Source organism: Oxyura jamaicensis, chromosome 10 (genome assembly GCF_011077185.1).
Source record: "Oxyura jamaicensis isolate SHBP4307 breed ruddy duck chromosome 10, BPBGC_Ojam_1.0, whole genome shotgun sequence".
Classification (NCBI taxonomy): Eukaryota; Metazoa; Chordata; class Aves; order Anseriformes; family Anatidae; genus Oxyura; species Oxyura jamaicensis.
Genome location: NC_048902.1, coordinates 9,852,872 through 9,868,940, shown reverse-complemented (window position 1 = coordinate 9,868,940; position 16,069 = coordinate 9,852,872). Strand labels below are relative to the sequence as shown.

At 38.4% G+C, this 16,069-nt stretch overlaps 1 protein-coding gene across 8 annotated transcripts in view; it reads left to right on the top strand.

The window, feature by feature from the left end:
• Nucleotides 1-16,069, top strand: part of NEO1 (neogenin 1) — a 191,498-nt gene that overhangs the window by 68,467 nt on the left and 106,962 nt on the right. For all 8 annotated transcript variants that reach the window (XM_035335485.1, XM_035335487.1, XM_035335483.1 and 5 more), the window contains exons 3-5: nt 5,413-5,688; nt 9,518-9,671; nt 15,579-15,715. In XM_035335485.1, coding sequence (XP_035191376.1) covers nt 5,413-5,688; nt 9,518-9,671; nt 15,579-15,715 — 567 coding nt within the window. The remainder of the gene's footprint in view (nt 1-5,412; nt 5,689-9,517; nt 9,672-15,578; nt 15,716-16,069) is intronic.

Here is a 16,069-nt window from a genome sequence, read left to right as displayed (position 1 = left end):
ATTGTATACATGTGAGAATCGCGCTATTGCTTATATGTTCTTCTGCCAGTTTTTAGTGAACATTCCAAATGGAAAATCATCCTCCCAAATTGAGTTTATTAACCCACATTCCTGCTAGGTCAGGAGTATTTTCCTTCAGTGTCCTAAAATCGATACATAATATATTTGTGCTGCCATGGAATGATTAATGTATGTACAAACGTGAAAAAAATTATCTTTAATATCAGAACCCCAAAGTATCATTTATCATTATGTTCATTCAGTAAATGATGGGCTAATATCTTCAACTGAATGCTTTGCAACATGTGGGTGAAGAGTGGGTGCTGCTTTCTCATTAGAAGTCTAACTAATTTTCATTATAATAGATCATCTTGCTTTGATGTGTTGAATGAAGTGACTGGGAAATAGAAACCATTATGAGAAAAATGTATTTTTTTTTTTTTTTTTCGAAAAAAATTAAGTTTGAAGAGTAGCTTGAAAAATGTGTTCACAATTTAAATGGAGTGAATTAGCTGGCATGGTTTTGAAAACTATGTTAAAAAGTTAGGGAAATGCAGGAACTCTACAGATACTTTGAAGTGGAAAAGAAAAGCTCTTTAATTGAAAGACTCTAGGCTGATGGATGGCAGGGTATTTTCTAGTAGCATACTGCTATGGGGATGCATGCCGGTGCTCTGGACCTGTTACTGTATATATAAACAAGTCTGAGAGTTAATTTTAATTAAAGCTTATATTTTGAATACTTTTTGTAATACATCATCATTGTTTTGTGGTTGTCTGTTGGTTAAAGCAAAAGGGTCCTTCTACACAATGGAGACTTTTAAGCAGTGCAAATTGCAAGTAATCCTAGAATAAGAGAAAATTGCTCTTAAGACAAAATTATGACCTGGGTTAAAATTATATATCATAAAACCATACAAAAGTACGATCACATAAAGATTTTATTGGCATTTAAGATGACCTGAAAAAGGAACTGTAATTTCATTGCTAGCGAGAAATGAAGCCATCTTAAATAAAGCTTATTTAACCTTAATGGAGGGCCTGCCCACAACAGAGTATACAATGCCTTTCTGGCCCTAAAAGTGAATAGTACTTAGAAGCGATTTAAAATAAAGTGTAATTGAACTGTATATTAGAAATTGCAGGGCTTTAGTCCTCCGGTAACATTCTCACATATGCTGTAGGTTGCTAATGCAATGATTGTACAGGGTGGAAAAAAAAATGTCAACGGTTGAGATGAAAGCAGAAGTCCCAATGCTCATCTGACAAAATTAGGAGGTCCAGATCTCCTGTTCAGGCTGCTGAAAGGACTGGCTTAATTTGCAGGTCTGTTAGTAAAGATTCTTAATGAATTGCGAATGCAGGGCTAGTACATTCTTCTTGAAGAATAACTGATGCAGAATGTGTGCCCAAAAAGGGAAAGGGTGATCCTAGACCAATTAGTCTGATCCCAATAGTATGTCCCTGATAGAAGGATTTTGAAGGTGAGGGTAATTGAGATGAAGATGGACAAAAGGCTAAACTGTAACATGACTTCTGTCTGTGGTTTGCATTTGGGTTTCTTGATGAAGCAATTGATGTCTTAGAGCAGCATCGGCATGGGCATGCCACAACACAGCCTTTTGATACGCTCTCCTGTTAGAAATTATTAAAGGTCAAAATGATGGAAATTTAAATGAGAATATTGAGATTGATAAGAATCTGAGGTAATTATGAAAACTTAATGGCTTATACTGAGAGGGAACTTTTCAGGATGGAAAGAGGCCTCAGAGACTAGGTTTTTGAAAGATAATGTTTAACATCTTCATCAGCTGTTTTGGTGTAAGAATGGGGGACATGCTTGTAAAATAGCAAGTACGGAAAATTTGGAAGACCTTGTTACTCTTACTGAAGCCTTGCTGGTCTCATAGGAACAATTAAATGAGGCTATAGACTGAATGATGGTGAAACTTAGCGTGCAAAGTCATGCAGATACAGCAACATCCTTGGTACTGTATTAAGTTGGGATGAACGGATTGGTGATTTTATAGATAAGTAGTTATATTGGTTGATTACAAGATCGACTATCATCTGCTGATGTACAGAGAGGTAATGTGATTCTTAAATCTATTGGGAAGATATTTTCAGTAGACATGAGGAAGCAATTTTGTGATACTAACCTGGACATCTGTAATCAAATGTTAAATGACAATAGGCATATCAAATTGTTGGGTCTCTGTTTAGCCAGTGGTGAGGTGTGGGTGCCAATTAAAGCAAAGGATAAAGGAGGTTCTGACTGGATTTGAGGAGAAAGCTTCTCCCTGTGAAGGCACACAGTTCCACAATAGGTTGTGCATTGGGATTTTCAGTATCTGACTGGACAAATCCCTGAATAACCCACTCAGACCTTGTAGCTGACCGTGCTCTATCTAGGTCCCTTCCTACGCAAACCATTCTACTGTTCTGAATCTTTGAAGGAAGATAACTAGAATGGTTAGAGGAATGAGGAAAAGAAACTAAAGATTGTGGCTTCATTAACTAAACAGAAGGAGAGTTGAAAGAAGATTTTTGTTCATGCAAATACCTTAGAGGGAGGGAGTAATGGTTAATATCAAAGATGCAAAATAATTAATACCAAAACAAGGTCAAGATCAAAGGACTAGAAGTTGGTTGGAAATACAGTAGGAGTGGAAACTAGAAACTTTTTTTCTTCTCAGAGGAGTGAAGTTGTGGAAGGAGCCTCCAGATAGTTCTCCAAGGGGGGGGAAGCATACAATGTTTAGAGGTGGACCTGTACCAGGAAGGAATTACTTGTCAAAACAGAAGGGATCTAGATGTTGGAGATGTAGTGTATTAGAAGTCTGCTCAGATATTCTCAAGGATTGGGAAGATTTCTGGTTTTGTATACCCACCCCTCACATCCACCCCCCGGTCATATGCATATTTTATGTTTGTTTTGTTTCTCTCTCTAGCACTAGAGGTTAGCCCTAGAGACCAGGTATAATGCTTCTGCTCATTGCATCAATATTCTTGACCTCTTCTCTGGTTTGTGGATTTTGGTCTTTTTACTAGAGATCAGTTTAATATAGGATGTGAAGATGGTGTTCTGTGGGTTTGCTCAAATAAATCTCTTATGTGGTTGGCTTTGATTGCAGAGCACTGTAGCTAGTGTTGTTGGCCTGGTCTAGGCTTACTTCAGGCTTACTTTTCTATGGGAAAAACATATCCTAAAAGTTTATAAAAGCAAGTTATAATTTGCACTTAGTGGGTGCTAGTGACTAAGAATTTTACAGTCCAAGCAACAATGTTTTTTATTCAGGTGGGAAAAGCCTGAACGTGTGACATCAGATGTTGCTTCTTGCTGCTTCTCCAAGGATTTCTATAGAAGTTGGAGAGCAAAGAAATGTTCCAAATTTAAAAAACAAACAAACAAAAACACAAGAAAACCTTGTGGGCTTTCCTTAAAAAAGGATTCAAGCTAAAATGATGGAAAAATACTGTTTAACCAAAGCAACTTGGTATAGATTCTTTGAGGCAGTGGAGTTTAGTGAAGATAGGCAAAGAAAAGCTATAGGAGATGGAGTTTAAACACCAGTGTGCAACTGACATACCACACATGGTAAAGTTATTTTCTTGGAAATTGGGGCACAAAAGGTAGATAACTCGTCCTTCCCCTTTCCTCCCCTTCATGTTGAAGAGCCAGGCGAGGTTTTTCCATGCACATATGTTCTAACATTAGCTTCCATGGTCTGAATGGTTGTTTGCTCTCCCTTTTGAAACAACAAAAGAACTGTAAAGCACCTCACATTTCTGATGAAGTTAAACTTCTGGAAGTGGCAGCTCTGCATAAAGGACTTCAGAGTTAGGCTTGCTGGAGGAAGCAAAGAAGGTGGTGAGAGCTGAGCCATGCCTGCAAGATGGCGGTGTTGGTGCTTTCACCGCTGGGGTCCTGGCCGTGGGCAGCAGCCCCGAGCTAGAGGTTACCAGAGCCAGCTGGTTCTGCTCCTGTGCCAGAATAATTGTGCTCGGATGGTTTCCTTTGTGTAACCCAGTCCTGCTTTCCATCTTCTGCATTGAAGGCACACAGTGTAGTGACTTGAAAGGAAAAAGCTTAAAATCTACATGAAGCAGGAAGGGAGAAGGGAAGGCAAGATGTCAATAGTGCCAACAGGCTGTTTCTATGACAATATTAAGTACGAGCCTAAAGAAGACCAGAAATCCTCTTTGGAGACTGTTGCTGCAGTCAGGCTGCTGAGGGGCGTAGCTGTGGCGGGGCTGCCTGGAAATGGCTGCAACCACCTCATGGCGCCTGCCTCATCTCATGGCACCCGCCTCGCTGCCAGCACCAGGCACCCAAACAACCACGAAGCTGTTTGGAGGCCTCAGGTCTTCCTGTCAGAGGCTCTGTCATGTATCCTGTGCAGGAGGTTGTGAAAAACCTTTTTATTTGGGAGATTAATGTGTTCTGTGCATAGAGCTGCTGTTCTGGTGTTGCAGCCGTAGCTTTATCTTGTGAAGAGACTTCATTCTCAAAGGTACTAATGTAAGAAAGATAAAGATTTTCTTATGGACAAATGCAATTTTTACTTTATGGTGCTATGCTTAAGGCTTTGGGGAGCTGAGAGCTTCAAAGGGATATCCCTTTTCCATTGAATTTCAGTCAGATTTGGTCCTTTAATGCCCTCAAGCTCCTTTCCGCGGCCTGGTTAAAATTTCAGGGAAGCTAAACCTTTGCTTACTGTGACTTAAACTTTTACTTATGTGTGGTTGGTGACAAAGTTGTAGAAAATATTTCTAAACTTTTTGTTGCTTAAATTCTTAATTGCTAATCTTCTAATTTTAATATTAGAAATGTAAAAATACAGGGGAAAAAAACCCTCTTTATAAGTAGTTCTGTAGGTGGTAAATTAAGATGTCGCCTGGATTGTAAACTTCAGAGCGGAAAGAGTACATGAAGCCTTTTCTTGTGCGGCATCATCTGTTCAGTGTCACAATGTCCCAGTGTATACTAGGTGGCATCTGTGTTAATGTTGTATGAGAATCCATGGCTTTTACAAAATATGGTTCAAAGTGTATTTATTATACTGTACAAGGCAGAGAGGTCTTGATGTTTGTGTTCTGTGCTATATGTTCCTTAAGCAGCAACTCTGGAGAAGTGAGCGGAGGTTACTGGCATGTCTGCTTCTGTTTTTGAGGACTCCGAAGACTTTTTTTTTTTTCTGATTTCCAACATTTGCTTATTTCTAAAACAATTGATTTATTTGCCTTTATACTATCACTTTGCTATCAAGTTCTAGAAGAGTTGGAGAACATTGTACTTTTCATTTTAAAGAAGGTTCATGAATCTTGACCTGTACTTCAAAGCTTTGGTGTCACCTTCAGAATACCTCTAATTTTTGTCACTTTAGTAAATTTTGTATTTCCTATTTGCAGGTCTTCCCAGGTTCACCAGTCAGCCAGAATCATCGTCTGTCTACAAAGGAAACAGTGCAATCCTTAACTGTGAAGTCAATGTTGACCTTGCACCATTTGTGAGGTGGGAGCAGGATCGTCAGCCAGTCTTTCTGGATGATCGTGTATTTAAATTGCCAAGTGGAGCTCTTATTATTAGTAATGCAACTGATACGGATGGAGGACTCTATCGCTGCATCATTGAAAGTGGTGGGACCCCCAAATACAGTGATGAAGCAGAGCTCAAAATTCTTCCAGGTATTAATCTGTTTTTCTTCAAAAAAAAAAAAAAAAAAAAAAAGTCCACTGATAGGGAAACTAAAAACAACCAAATGTAAGAATGCTTGCAAGGCCAACAAGTGAGAATCCCCCATGTTGCATTTTTGTATGTTTAAAGTTGGACTAAGTCTAATATGCATTGTGGAAGCTATTTTTCCAAGTAGCTTAAAATGACTGCAGGCACTTAAACTATAAAGCATTTTGACTCTTGGGAAGACTAACCTGTATTTTGCATCTGGAAAACAGAGAAGCAAAATCAGTTATAAGTGTCTGAGCTCATTGCAGTGGTTGGAAATAGGTCAGACATGCAAAAAGTTTTTGCCGTATTTAATGGTTTGGCTTTCAGGGTAAAGTTTCTCTTAAAAAGTTGTAAGTGATATGTTTCTATTGCAACAAAGAATTGACTCTTTTGAGTATGGATGTGGGGATATGTAAGTTCCTCAGACTTGAGTCCCTTGTTTAAAATATTGTTGAAGTTTCCAAAATAAATTGTTGCTTTGTCCCTTGCTCTTGGGATGCTGAAGCACTTTTTAGTGATCCTAGTATTGACGACCTTCTTAAATGCTAGACCCTTTGGGGAAGTTTCCAGATCCCAAAAAGGGGATGACCATGAATCCCATTATTTTGTAAGGTTTAGCTATGCATATTGTTTTGAAATATATAGATTTTTAAAATGAGAACAAAAGTCCAATTTTCACTTACTGCATGTTGAAAGTGTTTTTTTCTAAAACAGTATTACTCTGTTGAACAGAGCTGTGTCTTACCAGATGTTCTGACACAGAGTTTTGAAAATTGACCAAGAATAAGACAGGAATGGGAATCGCTCTTTCCCAAAGTAGGAAAACATGGGTTGTGTTTTGTAAGGGTTTTCTTAATGATTTCCAGAGCTTCATGTTGTCTCTTCTGATTTAGTCTTCATGTTGGAATTCTGATTCAATTTTATTGCTTGGCGGACGGCCAGAGAATGTTGCTAAATCTCTCTCCATCTTTGGAGGTTTTCAGGGCTAGGCTGGGCAATATCATGATTCACCTGACCTACTGCTGGCAACAGTGGACTTGAAGCAGGTGGCTGCATCAAACATCTTAAGAGGTCCCTTTCAATGAATATTCCCATTTCTCATGGCTATGTCACTTCTTTGTTTAAAATACCCCAATTTTACTATTGCAACTGTTTCCATTTTAAAGTAGAGGCGTCTGCTAGGCTTAGGTAATAAATTATCCAATAAACTAGGTATTAGTTTTATTAAGTTCTTCACCTCCGGGGGGAGAAAAAAAGGTCCATCTTCCTTCAATGAAGCAGATAATTTTTAAAGAAGAGTGCTTTTTTGAAAGACAATTTAATTATTTTAGTTTGTTTGATCTTGGTGTTTCTACAGACTCTCAAAAGAATATTAAGATCTTTCTGATTTTTGGCAATTAAAGACTTTCTAATATGCTTCAGTATTGTATTGATCTTTTCGAATTCTTGATTCCTGATACAGCCAGAATCTCTGCGATGTGTTGTTAAAGGTGACTTGAGACAGTTATTAGCACATACAAATAATGCTGATTCCTTACTTCGTAGTGAGTCTAAAAGTGTCAGTAGTGAAGTTTTGTGAAGCCCCCCAGCAGGCACATTTTTTTTTAAAGTGGGATTAAACTGTTGCACAGAAAGCTCTCTTAATCCTGAGTAGCCACGTAATTGATTGTTAGGTTTGAGATGCATATGATTGAAGGATTTGAATTAATCTGTTCTTCATTGGCTTTATTCCAATTTTAAATCGTTATCTGATATGTGCATGACAGGCACTCCAATGTTCTGCATCTAAATCTTTGAAATAAGCCCAACATGCACTTGCATAATACAGATTTTCATCTATGGACACTGCAGTACTTTTCCTCCTAGCAAGCTTCCTTAGAGCATTCAGTTTGCCTTTCATCTGCCACCATTCAGGAGGACACACTTCTGACCTCTGCTCCTTAATTAGCAGGTAATTTCAAGTGTAGGAATGCAAGAAAAATAACCACGTAATTCTTGAATCCTACTTCCACAAACCTGAGAACTCAACTCCTTTTTGTGAGCTTGGAGGATAAGCAAGTTCTGTCTCTATTGAATGAGACCAGCTCCTCTCCCCAGTGTAGCGATTACTCGCTGGCAATCTGTTACATCCATTTTTTTTTTTCAACTTGGCTTGCTCCATATGCCGCTCTGGGTTACTCTCACTGTGTTCGTGCCTGTTCACACATGGTATTATTTCTGGAGCAAGCAGACTAGTTCCCTCTAATAGGGAATGAGGGTGGAGCTGCTGTAATGGTTTGTGCGTGGGCTTGGGACAGATGGTGTGATCCAGAATCACTCGGAGTTTGGCTCCCTCAGCTTAGGACAATCCTGAAACATAACTTCCATCAGGCCTGGTTCTCTTGAATACTTTGGCAGCCTCTTCTTCTTACACCTTGAAGGACATGCATGCCCTTGGTGTAGCACTGTAAATGCTCAGTTAATATTCGGAGAAGGCCAAAACCAACAACTTTGAGAAGTTCTGGCAAGTATTGTGTGGGTCCCAAGTGAGACAGACCAAATACCATGCTTGAAGGACATGGTGGGTGCTTCAGGGAGGAAAAGTGGTGTGGGCACAGAGTAGTTTGCCTCCTTTTAGGTGGTCAAAGATAATTTTTTGATAATAGGTTGAGGGTTTGTCCAGTTCTATAACTTACTTGGTACCAAACCAGTAAGCGCACTTCTGAGTATTGTGAGTACTGCAATTAATGTAACACAAACAAATGAGTTTTTTGAGCTGTTAGTAGGAGGACTTCTGATAATTAATGTAGCAGACATGCTGCATCTGGTATGTAGGAATTCATGTAGTTCATATCATGGTGCAAGGCATGGATTACAGGACAGTACTTATTGGTGGGTATGTTTTCAGTTCTTACAGCCCAAGTGGCCTTTTCTGCTAGTTACAGACCGAGTAAATATGCTCTTTGCTTTTGCTTGCTCTTAAAGGGGGGGGGGCAGAGAAGAAAAAAGGAGCAAAGCCCTCTCTGGTCCAAATCAAAGCAAAGCCCAAACTAGTTGAGAGGATTCACCATTACAGGGATGGAAAACCATGGTATATTCTTGTTTTAGGACAAAGGTTGCAGTACTTCAGTGTGCAAATTGTCTAGTTTGTTGTTGCTTTTGCTTATCGTTCACTTTCTGCTTTGGTAACTTCATTTTCATGTGCATAACGGCAGCTTCTCAAGCAGCCACCTGATAAAGTATGATATAATGGGGACGGCTGAGTCCAGTGCATTCAGTGAATGTATTCCTGGGCTGGATGGGCAGAGCGAGGTGAAGGTAATCCATGAAAATGATCCTGGATTTGTATAACAGTGTTCTTTCCCCATAGCTTTCAGCCCTGGTGTAGGAAGTCAGTTTGTTAGATGTAGGTTCTTACTAGCCAGCCTTGTGGTGATGGCCAGAGGTAGGCTGGACAAAGTCAAACCTTTCTTTTTTTTTTTCTTTTGTAAATCTTGACTAGCTGATGGAATTTTCGGAATTTTCTGTTGCAGGGCTGTAGCTTTTAGCTGAAATTGTTTCCCAGGCAGTTTGAGGGGTCAGAATCCCAACAGTGTTGAATCAGTTTGCATGTGTGGAGGAAATGGTAAAGAGCTTTTCTTGTGGGAGGCTGGGAGAGTATTTTGCAGAAAGCTTTTGTAGGTAGCATGACAATTCAGTCCTGTGAAGAGGCAGGAAAGACATTAGACATTTCATTTGTGTTTTTATTGGTATGATCACCTCCTGATTCTGCATCTGGTAACTTCGTTGTCATTTACAAAATACTTGCAGATCCAGAGGAGCCACAGAACTTGGTCTTTGCAAGGCAACCATCGTCGCTTACAAAAGTTACTGGGCAAAGTGCGGTTTTCCCATGCGTTGCTGTAGGATTTCCAACTCCATATGTTAGGTGGACGAGAAATGAAGAAGAGCTTACTACAGAAAGGTGAGTAATGGTTAATACATACTACTTCTGTAAGAGTAAGAATCTACAAACACAGCTAGAGTTACAATTTTAGATGCACGCACAACTTGCTTCCTACTCTTTTAACAATTTTTAAACTGGTAAAACAGATTGTGGCTTTCAAATGGTGGAGGGTTTCTAGACTGAACGCTAAGACAGGGTAGTTAAGAGACTTGTAGAACTGTCACAAATAGTACCTTTTTTACAGACATCTGAAACCAAGAAATCTTATTTGAAGCAGGAAAGTTATTAAGAATAAATTACTTTTAGATTGCCACTGGAATAAAAGAAGCAATTAAGGGGATGAGGACATGGCAGAAAAGCCAAGGTTGTCTTCATGCTAGCATATTATCTCTGGAGATTCCTGCGCTCACATTACTCTTCCTGTGATGAAGATGTCCAATATGCATCTATGTGTCCCTTAAAGATTTAAGAATAAGTGTTTAAAGAAGAATTTCTTACTTTCTCATTAAAGCAGAATATTAAAATGCTAGGCATGGTTTCAAAAAAAAAAAAAAAAAGTGTAGGCTTCCAAGAATGTGTGAAGTGAAAACTATTATGCATTGCCACTGGTGTATTCATTCAAAACAATGTGGTCCAAAAAAATACGCATATTTAAAAAGCAGAACAAACCCAATGAAGAACAAGAAAATTATAACCAGATAGTTGGATGTTCTATATCATTCCAAGCTGGTGAGATTCACATAGAAACAAGTTAGTCGTGAAACAGTGAGAGGTGAAGTTGTGTTGCAGGCTACGGCATGGCTACCACCTGGTGCATCTGGAGGAATACACGAGTCACTTTACAGCAACAGTGATAGCAATACGTCTTTTTTTGTCAACTCTTATATAAAAAAGTCTATGGGCTTGTAGTGTAAACTGTCTTTATCAGGAAAATGCGAGCTTCTCTAGGTAATGACTAACGGTTCTAATACCTCTGAGAAATTGTGCTGATGTCAATCTGATGGCCCATGATTTTATTTGATTCATTTTTTGTAAATATAAGAAATCATTCTCATTGAAAGGATGGTACAGTCTCATTAGAATTGCACAACTGAATATGATGAAATGTCAAAATGAATGTGCCTGGTAAGATATTAATTTCTCTTTCTTATGACATAACATCATTTTACAAATATTTTTACAAATGTTTGCTGCCTCCCCCCTCTGATACGCCACCTTTCTCCAAGCTATGTCACGTTCAGTGCACAAGGAAAGTGAAGCTCAAATCATGGAGAGCTCTTGTTTTATTTTCTTATCACTTTTTTGATTTAAAGCTCAAATCATCAATTCTTCCTTTGGATGCAGTGCTGCTAAATCTGTTATGAGCTTTTCTGTGCACGTGGTGAAGGCTTCCCAAATATTCTATTGCTTTTCAAAATTTGGTGAGAAATGTTACAACTGGTGAGCTGAGGCATAATACTAGTAAGCATATTTGATCTTAATATGTGCACAATTTGAACCATGCATGACATGATTTTTCAGAATATTTAGCATTAAATTTAGCATTGTTTCACTTTGGTTACAAGTATGGTTCCCAGTTGAATTATGCTACGGTACAAATCCCTCTGTAGACTGTATGTCAGGTGCTTGGTATGGGCAGTCAGAACAGCACTTGTCTGTGCTATGACCAGCTCGATTTTAAAGCATGGTTTCGTGTCTTTCCATCACCGTATGGACCCTGGTAAGGCAGTAACAAGAGCCACAAGTCGGTCAGTTTTCCCAAACATTTCTTTACTAAGCACCTGTCTACTTGACAATTGAGCTGTTCAGGTTCTCTGCCAGGCCCCAGTCAGCAGTCACAGACCTGCAGCATTGCACCTTTTTCTTCCTGTATGAACGAGTTAATGCATCTTCTCAGGAAGGGCTCTCACCAAACTGCAGGTGCCTGTGTATTTTTGGAATCTGTTGGTTGCCACATCCTCTGCCTGTGTGCTCACTGAGGAAGGTAAAGTTGAAAAGACAAAGAAAAATTCCCTTCGATTTGAAATAGGTGTTTTCTTCTGTTCAAAGATAGAACCAGAAAGGAGTAAAAAAAGGGAAAAGGGAAAAAGGAAAAACCATATCGTGTTTGCCTTAATGTACTACAGAATCTTTCTGGTCTGGTTGAACATGAGTGAGTAAAGTTACCTTGCTTTGCTGATGAAATTCATTATTTTTATTTTTAGTTGTTCCAACACATAGTTTTTTTCTCTCCTTACAGTGACATGTGTACTCCTTATACAGTTCACTTTTAATGCATGTAAAGGAGAAAATTTGATTATTTTTTTCCACTCTGTAGGAAGAAATTTGCTTCATAGTTCACTAAGAGTTTCCGCACAGTTTGATCACTTTAAGCCTACTCCTAGTGACTAATGGCTTAACAGAGAAGTGATTCAAACAGCAGGCAACAAAAAGTTCTTAAACTTGGTTTGCCTTGACAGCTGTCATATCATTCTCTTGAACAGAGGAACTGAAAAATCTCTAGAACCAAGAATTAAGGTTTTGTTGGAGTAAAGCCTGCAGTTAAAATGCTGCGAAATATGTACCTTAGCTTGTTAGCAGATTCTGTTAATTTAGTAGCCAAATTGTATTTAATTTGTATTAAAATCCCCGTTTTATATAAAAGCATGACTTTTGTTATTAACATGGATTTTCTTTATCCCAGGGGGTGGATCATTTTCCTCTGGACTGCTTTTTCGTGTTCCTTCTGCCTTTCAAAATATCTTAAAGTATTTTTTTGTCTATACACAATACAGAGACCTAAATGTACATATATATGCACGTGTAAATATTCTGATGTGTGTGTTAGGAAACAAAACTCAGATTGCATATCCCTGTTTTTTCCCCTTGTGAAGTGGGTTAGGCACCTAATCTTGTATTTTTATTTATAGCTGTGGCAATTCATGTAATGTAAAATGTTTTACTGTGAAACTGTGGTTCTAAGGAGAATCTGTGTAGGATCTTGTCTTCTAAAAAACCCACCAGATTATTGTTAATACCATACTGATGCACACTGGACCTGCCAAACACGCACTTCAGCAATTTGAATGTGCGTTCTGCTTTTTCAGATGGATTTCCTCTATAGACTCAGAATGAGTAATATCTGTGCCAGTATCACAGAAGATAGAGAATGGAAGGAAGTGGGGAAAACCACTGAAGTATGAAGCTATGAAGTATAAAAATTACTTCCTTTTTTCTAACTAAGTTCAGTCTGCCATACGGGCAGCATAATCTGATACAGAAGGCTCAAGTGGAAATGTTTTATACAGGTTGAATAGTTTTCTCCAGTTTTGCCAACTTCGAAGCTGTGCTGATTTTTTTTCAGAAACATGTCTGGCTAAGGATCCTACTGTGTGAGGGTCTGTTAGTAAATGCAGGAGTGATTTGTGCTCTTGATACTGCTGAAGTTGAAAAGTGAGGTTCCACTTGAAGTGGCTGCCAAGATGGATTTTCAGTTTTTGGGAGTTTCAAATATTTGGATGTTCTACTTGGAAACCCTTGCACAGCACACGAATCACCATTCTACTAGGGCGTGCTCAGGCAGCATGTATTATGCCACTCAATTCATATTTGTACAAACATATATATGTGGAAGGAAATACAAATGCAACATCACAAGAAATTCTTATTCTAAAAAAAAAAACCAACACAGTAAATGAGATGGCTAATCGCAAAATAAACACCTGGAGCAATAACATTACATTTTATTAAGGCTGGAGTACAGCTAACTCTTCAGTGTTATCAGGCTGTTCGGTTTAGCTAAATTTTATATGACTAGAAGTGCCCGCAGAAAACTGTAACCTAGTTGTATGGTTAATCATTTTCTGAAGAGAGGAAATTGCAAAGCTAAAGTTGCATGTAAGCGTTAATTTTGCGCTGTTTTTGTATGTGTTAAAATAAAGTCTTTAGTTGTATGAACACGTTCTTAATGCAGGGTTTTTTCCTTAATACCTCACATGAATATGTGATCTTTTAATTATTATATATTATTGTTTGCCAGGCACTCTGAGTGATTTGTGTTAAGTGAATTACGTTTGCCAAACTCAGTGAAGGTTAAACATAGCAGAGTAATTATGGAGATTTTTCTGGTAGTAGATTCACAGAATAATCTAATTTACTGTCTGATTTTATCTGCTGTGCTTCAGCAAGACTGCAAAGAGATTAGAAGATGTTTTGGGAATGGTATTTTAAAAGGGGAAAAAAAGCCAAAACCTCAGGCTAGAACTGACTGCAGAGTTTTAATAAAGGTTCACTACATATTATGTGATAATGAAATCCTGGAAAAAAAAAAAGATGTGAGTTAGGTATCCCAAGTAGCTCAAGCAATTGTGTATTAGGAGTATGTAACGTGGTAAGTGAAGGCTGTACGGAATACATACAAAAGGCTTGAATTTGATTTTGCTGTTCCCTGACATTTGAATGATCAATCTCTGTTGTTTTTAATGACACTTTAAATTATGTTATCACTTCTATATTAAGCTGATTCTTTGTCTCCAGTGTCTGAAATCTGATTGCTTCACTCTTTTGTGGAAATGCTTTACTATCCTTGCCAAAACTAAGATATTTTTTTTTTTTTTACTTTATTACAAAACCAGTTTGCTTTAAGCCCAGACGTATTCCACAGTGAAGGCATGCGAATGGAATCACCAAGTAGTCTGACATGACTTTTTTTCTTCCATGTATTTAAGAGCAGTGGACTTGGAAGACCATTTTGGAAGACTATGGGCTGTCTTTTAAATTTTCTTGAGGGAAATAATCAACTGGAATATTTATTTTTCTTTTAAAAGCATGCCCCCTGATTTAGATGGCTTACAGGAGGTGTGTAAGGACACTAGATAGAGCATTTTGCCTGCTCACCTTTCTTGCAGCTCGGAATCTTGGAAAACTGTTTTTCTGAAGCAGAAAGCTGGTCAAATTCAGAATTGATAAATTCATGTAAACAGCATTGCGTGCTTCAAGTAGGTGGATCTTAGATAATTTTCTGTTGGCTGATGTGACAATTTCTAGTAACTTTGGACTGTTTTAGCCTGCCCACATGCCACGTGTGTGTGACTTCACTTTTCTGGAGGCTGGCTATGGGGAAAATCAGCAGTGCAAGGCACTTGCCTAATTTACTTGCTTTTCTTTAGGCACGCTTTTAGTGTAGCATTAATGTGTCTGACATAACTTCTGCAGGATGAGCTTTATTGGCATTTTCTGTTCCCCTTAGTAGTGTTTGGAAAGCCCTTACATGTTCCTGGAGTGTCAATGTCCATATGCAGACCAGGAACTTCAAGGGCTGGACAAAGCACTGTTTTCTTGAAAATTTACCTGGGCAGATGAAATAAAAAATACAAGGAAGGGGAGGAAGGGAGGTGATGCCAGCTTGACAGCTCCTGTTTGACGCTCTTTTGTACAGCTTTTCCTTCTCTGAGATAAAAGGATTGTCCTTGACTGTCTTTGATTACCACTGAAGTGGCTATTTTTCTTATGTAATAATTTTTCTCCTGCTCAATGATAGAAGGCTTCTGCTTCTTTCTGGCTGTAACGATAGTACAATAAGTATGCATCTCTTTACTTTCTGTCCTTGAACTGCTGTCAAGAGGTTCCCAAAACTGTTTCATGACAAACTTGTTTTCCTCTTAGCTGGGACCTGTTGGCAGGTAATCCTGCAGTTGAGGTAGTTATCTTAGTGTAAAATCTGATGCCAAAGCACGGAACGTGACCATCTAGTTAAAAATTCCTCTCTGAGAATGCTCCTTGTAAATGACACTCAGAAATATTGTGTGTGAACACTTAAGTTTATTTAGCCATTTCATGTAAAGGACTTGTATGTGCTTCTCTGTGAATTTGAGTCAATTTTTAAATCATTTTGTCCATTTAAATCCATTTGTCCATCAATTTACCCTGTTGTCCTGTTTTGCACAGCTCCGAGAGGTTTCTGTTTCTTGCGGGAGGCAGTCTGGTGATCAGTGAAGTTACGGAAGAGGATGTGGGGATGTATACCTGCATAGCAGATAATGGGAACGAGACGATTGAAGCTCAAGCAGAACTTGCAGTGCAAGGTAGGAAGAATATTTAATTCTCAGAGAGAACACATCTCTGAATTATTGTTCATAAGTTTTATTTGTGTGCAATCATTTAAAGACCTTGCTGCAAAAGCTCTTGGAGTTTGTCAGCTGTTTTTCTTCATGCCTCAGTTAAAAACAACAAAAAACCACCAACGTGAATGTGCTGCGAATATTGCAAGTTATATGTTACTCTGATTTATTATTTGAACTGCGTATGATTTCATAAATATTGAAATGAGGGATTTGCTTATATAATACACTTGAGTGTGGTTAAAAGCTGCTGTATAAGCTCACGTAATGTGAAATACTTCTTAGGTTTCTTCTTGAAAAGGACATCGTATAAAATAT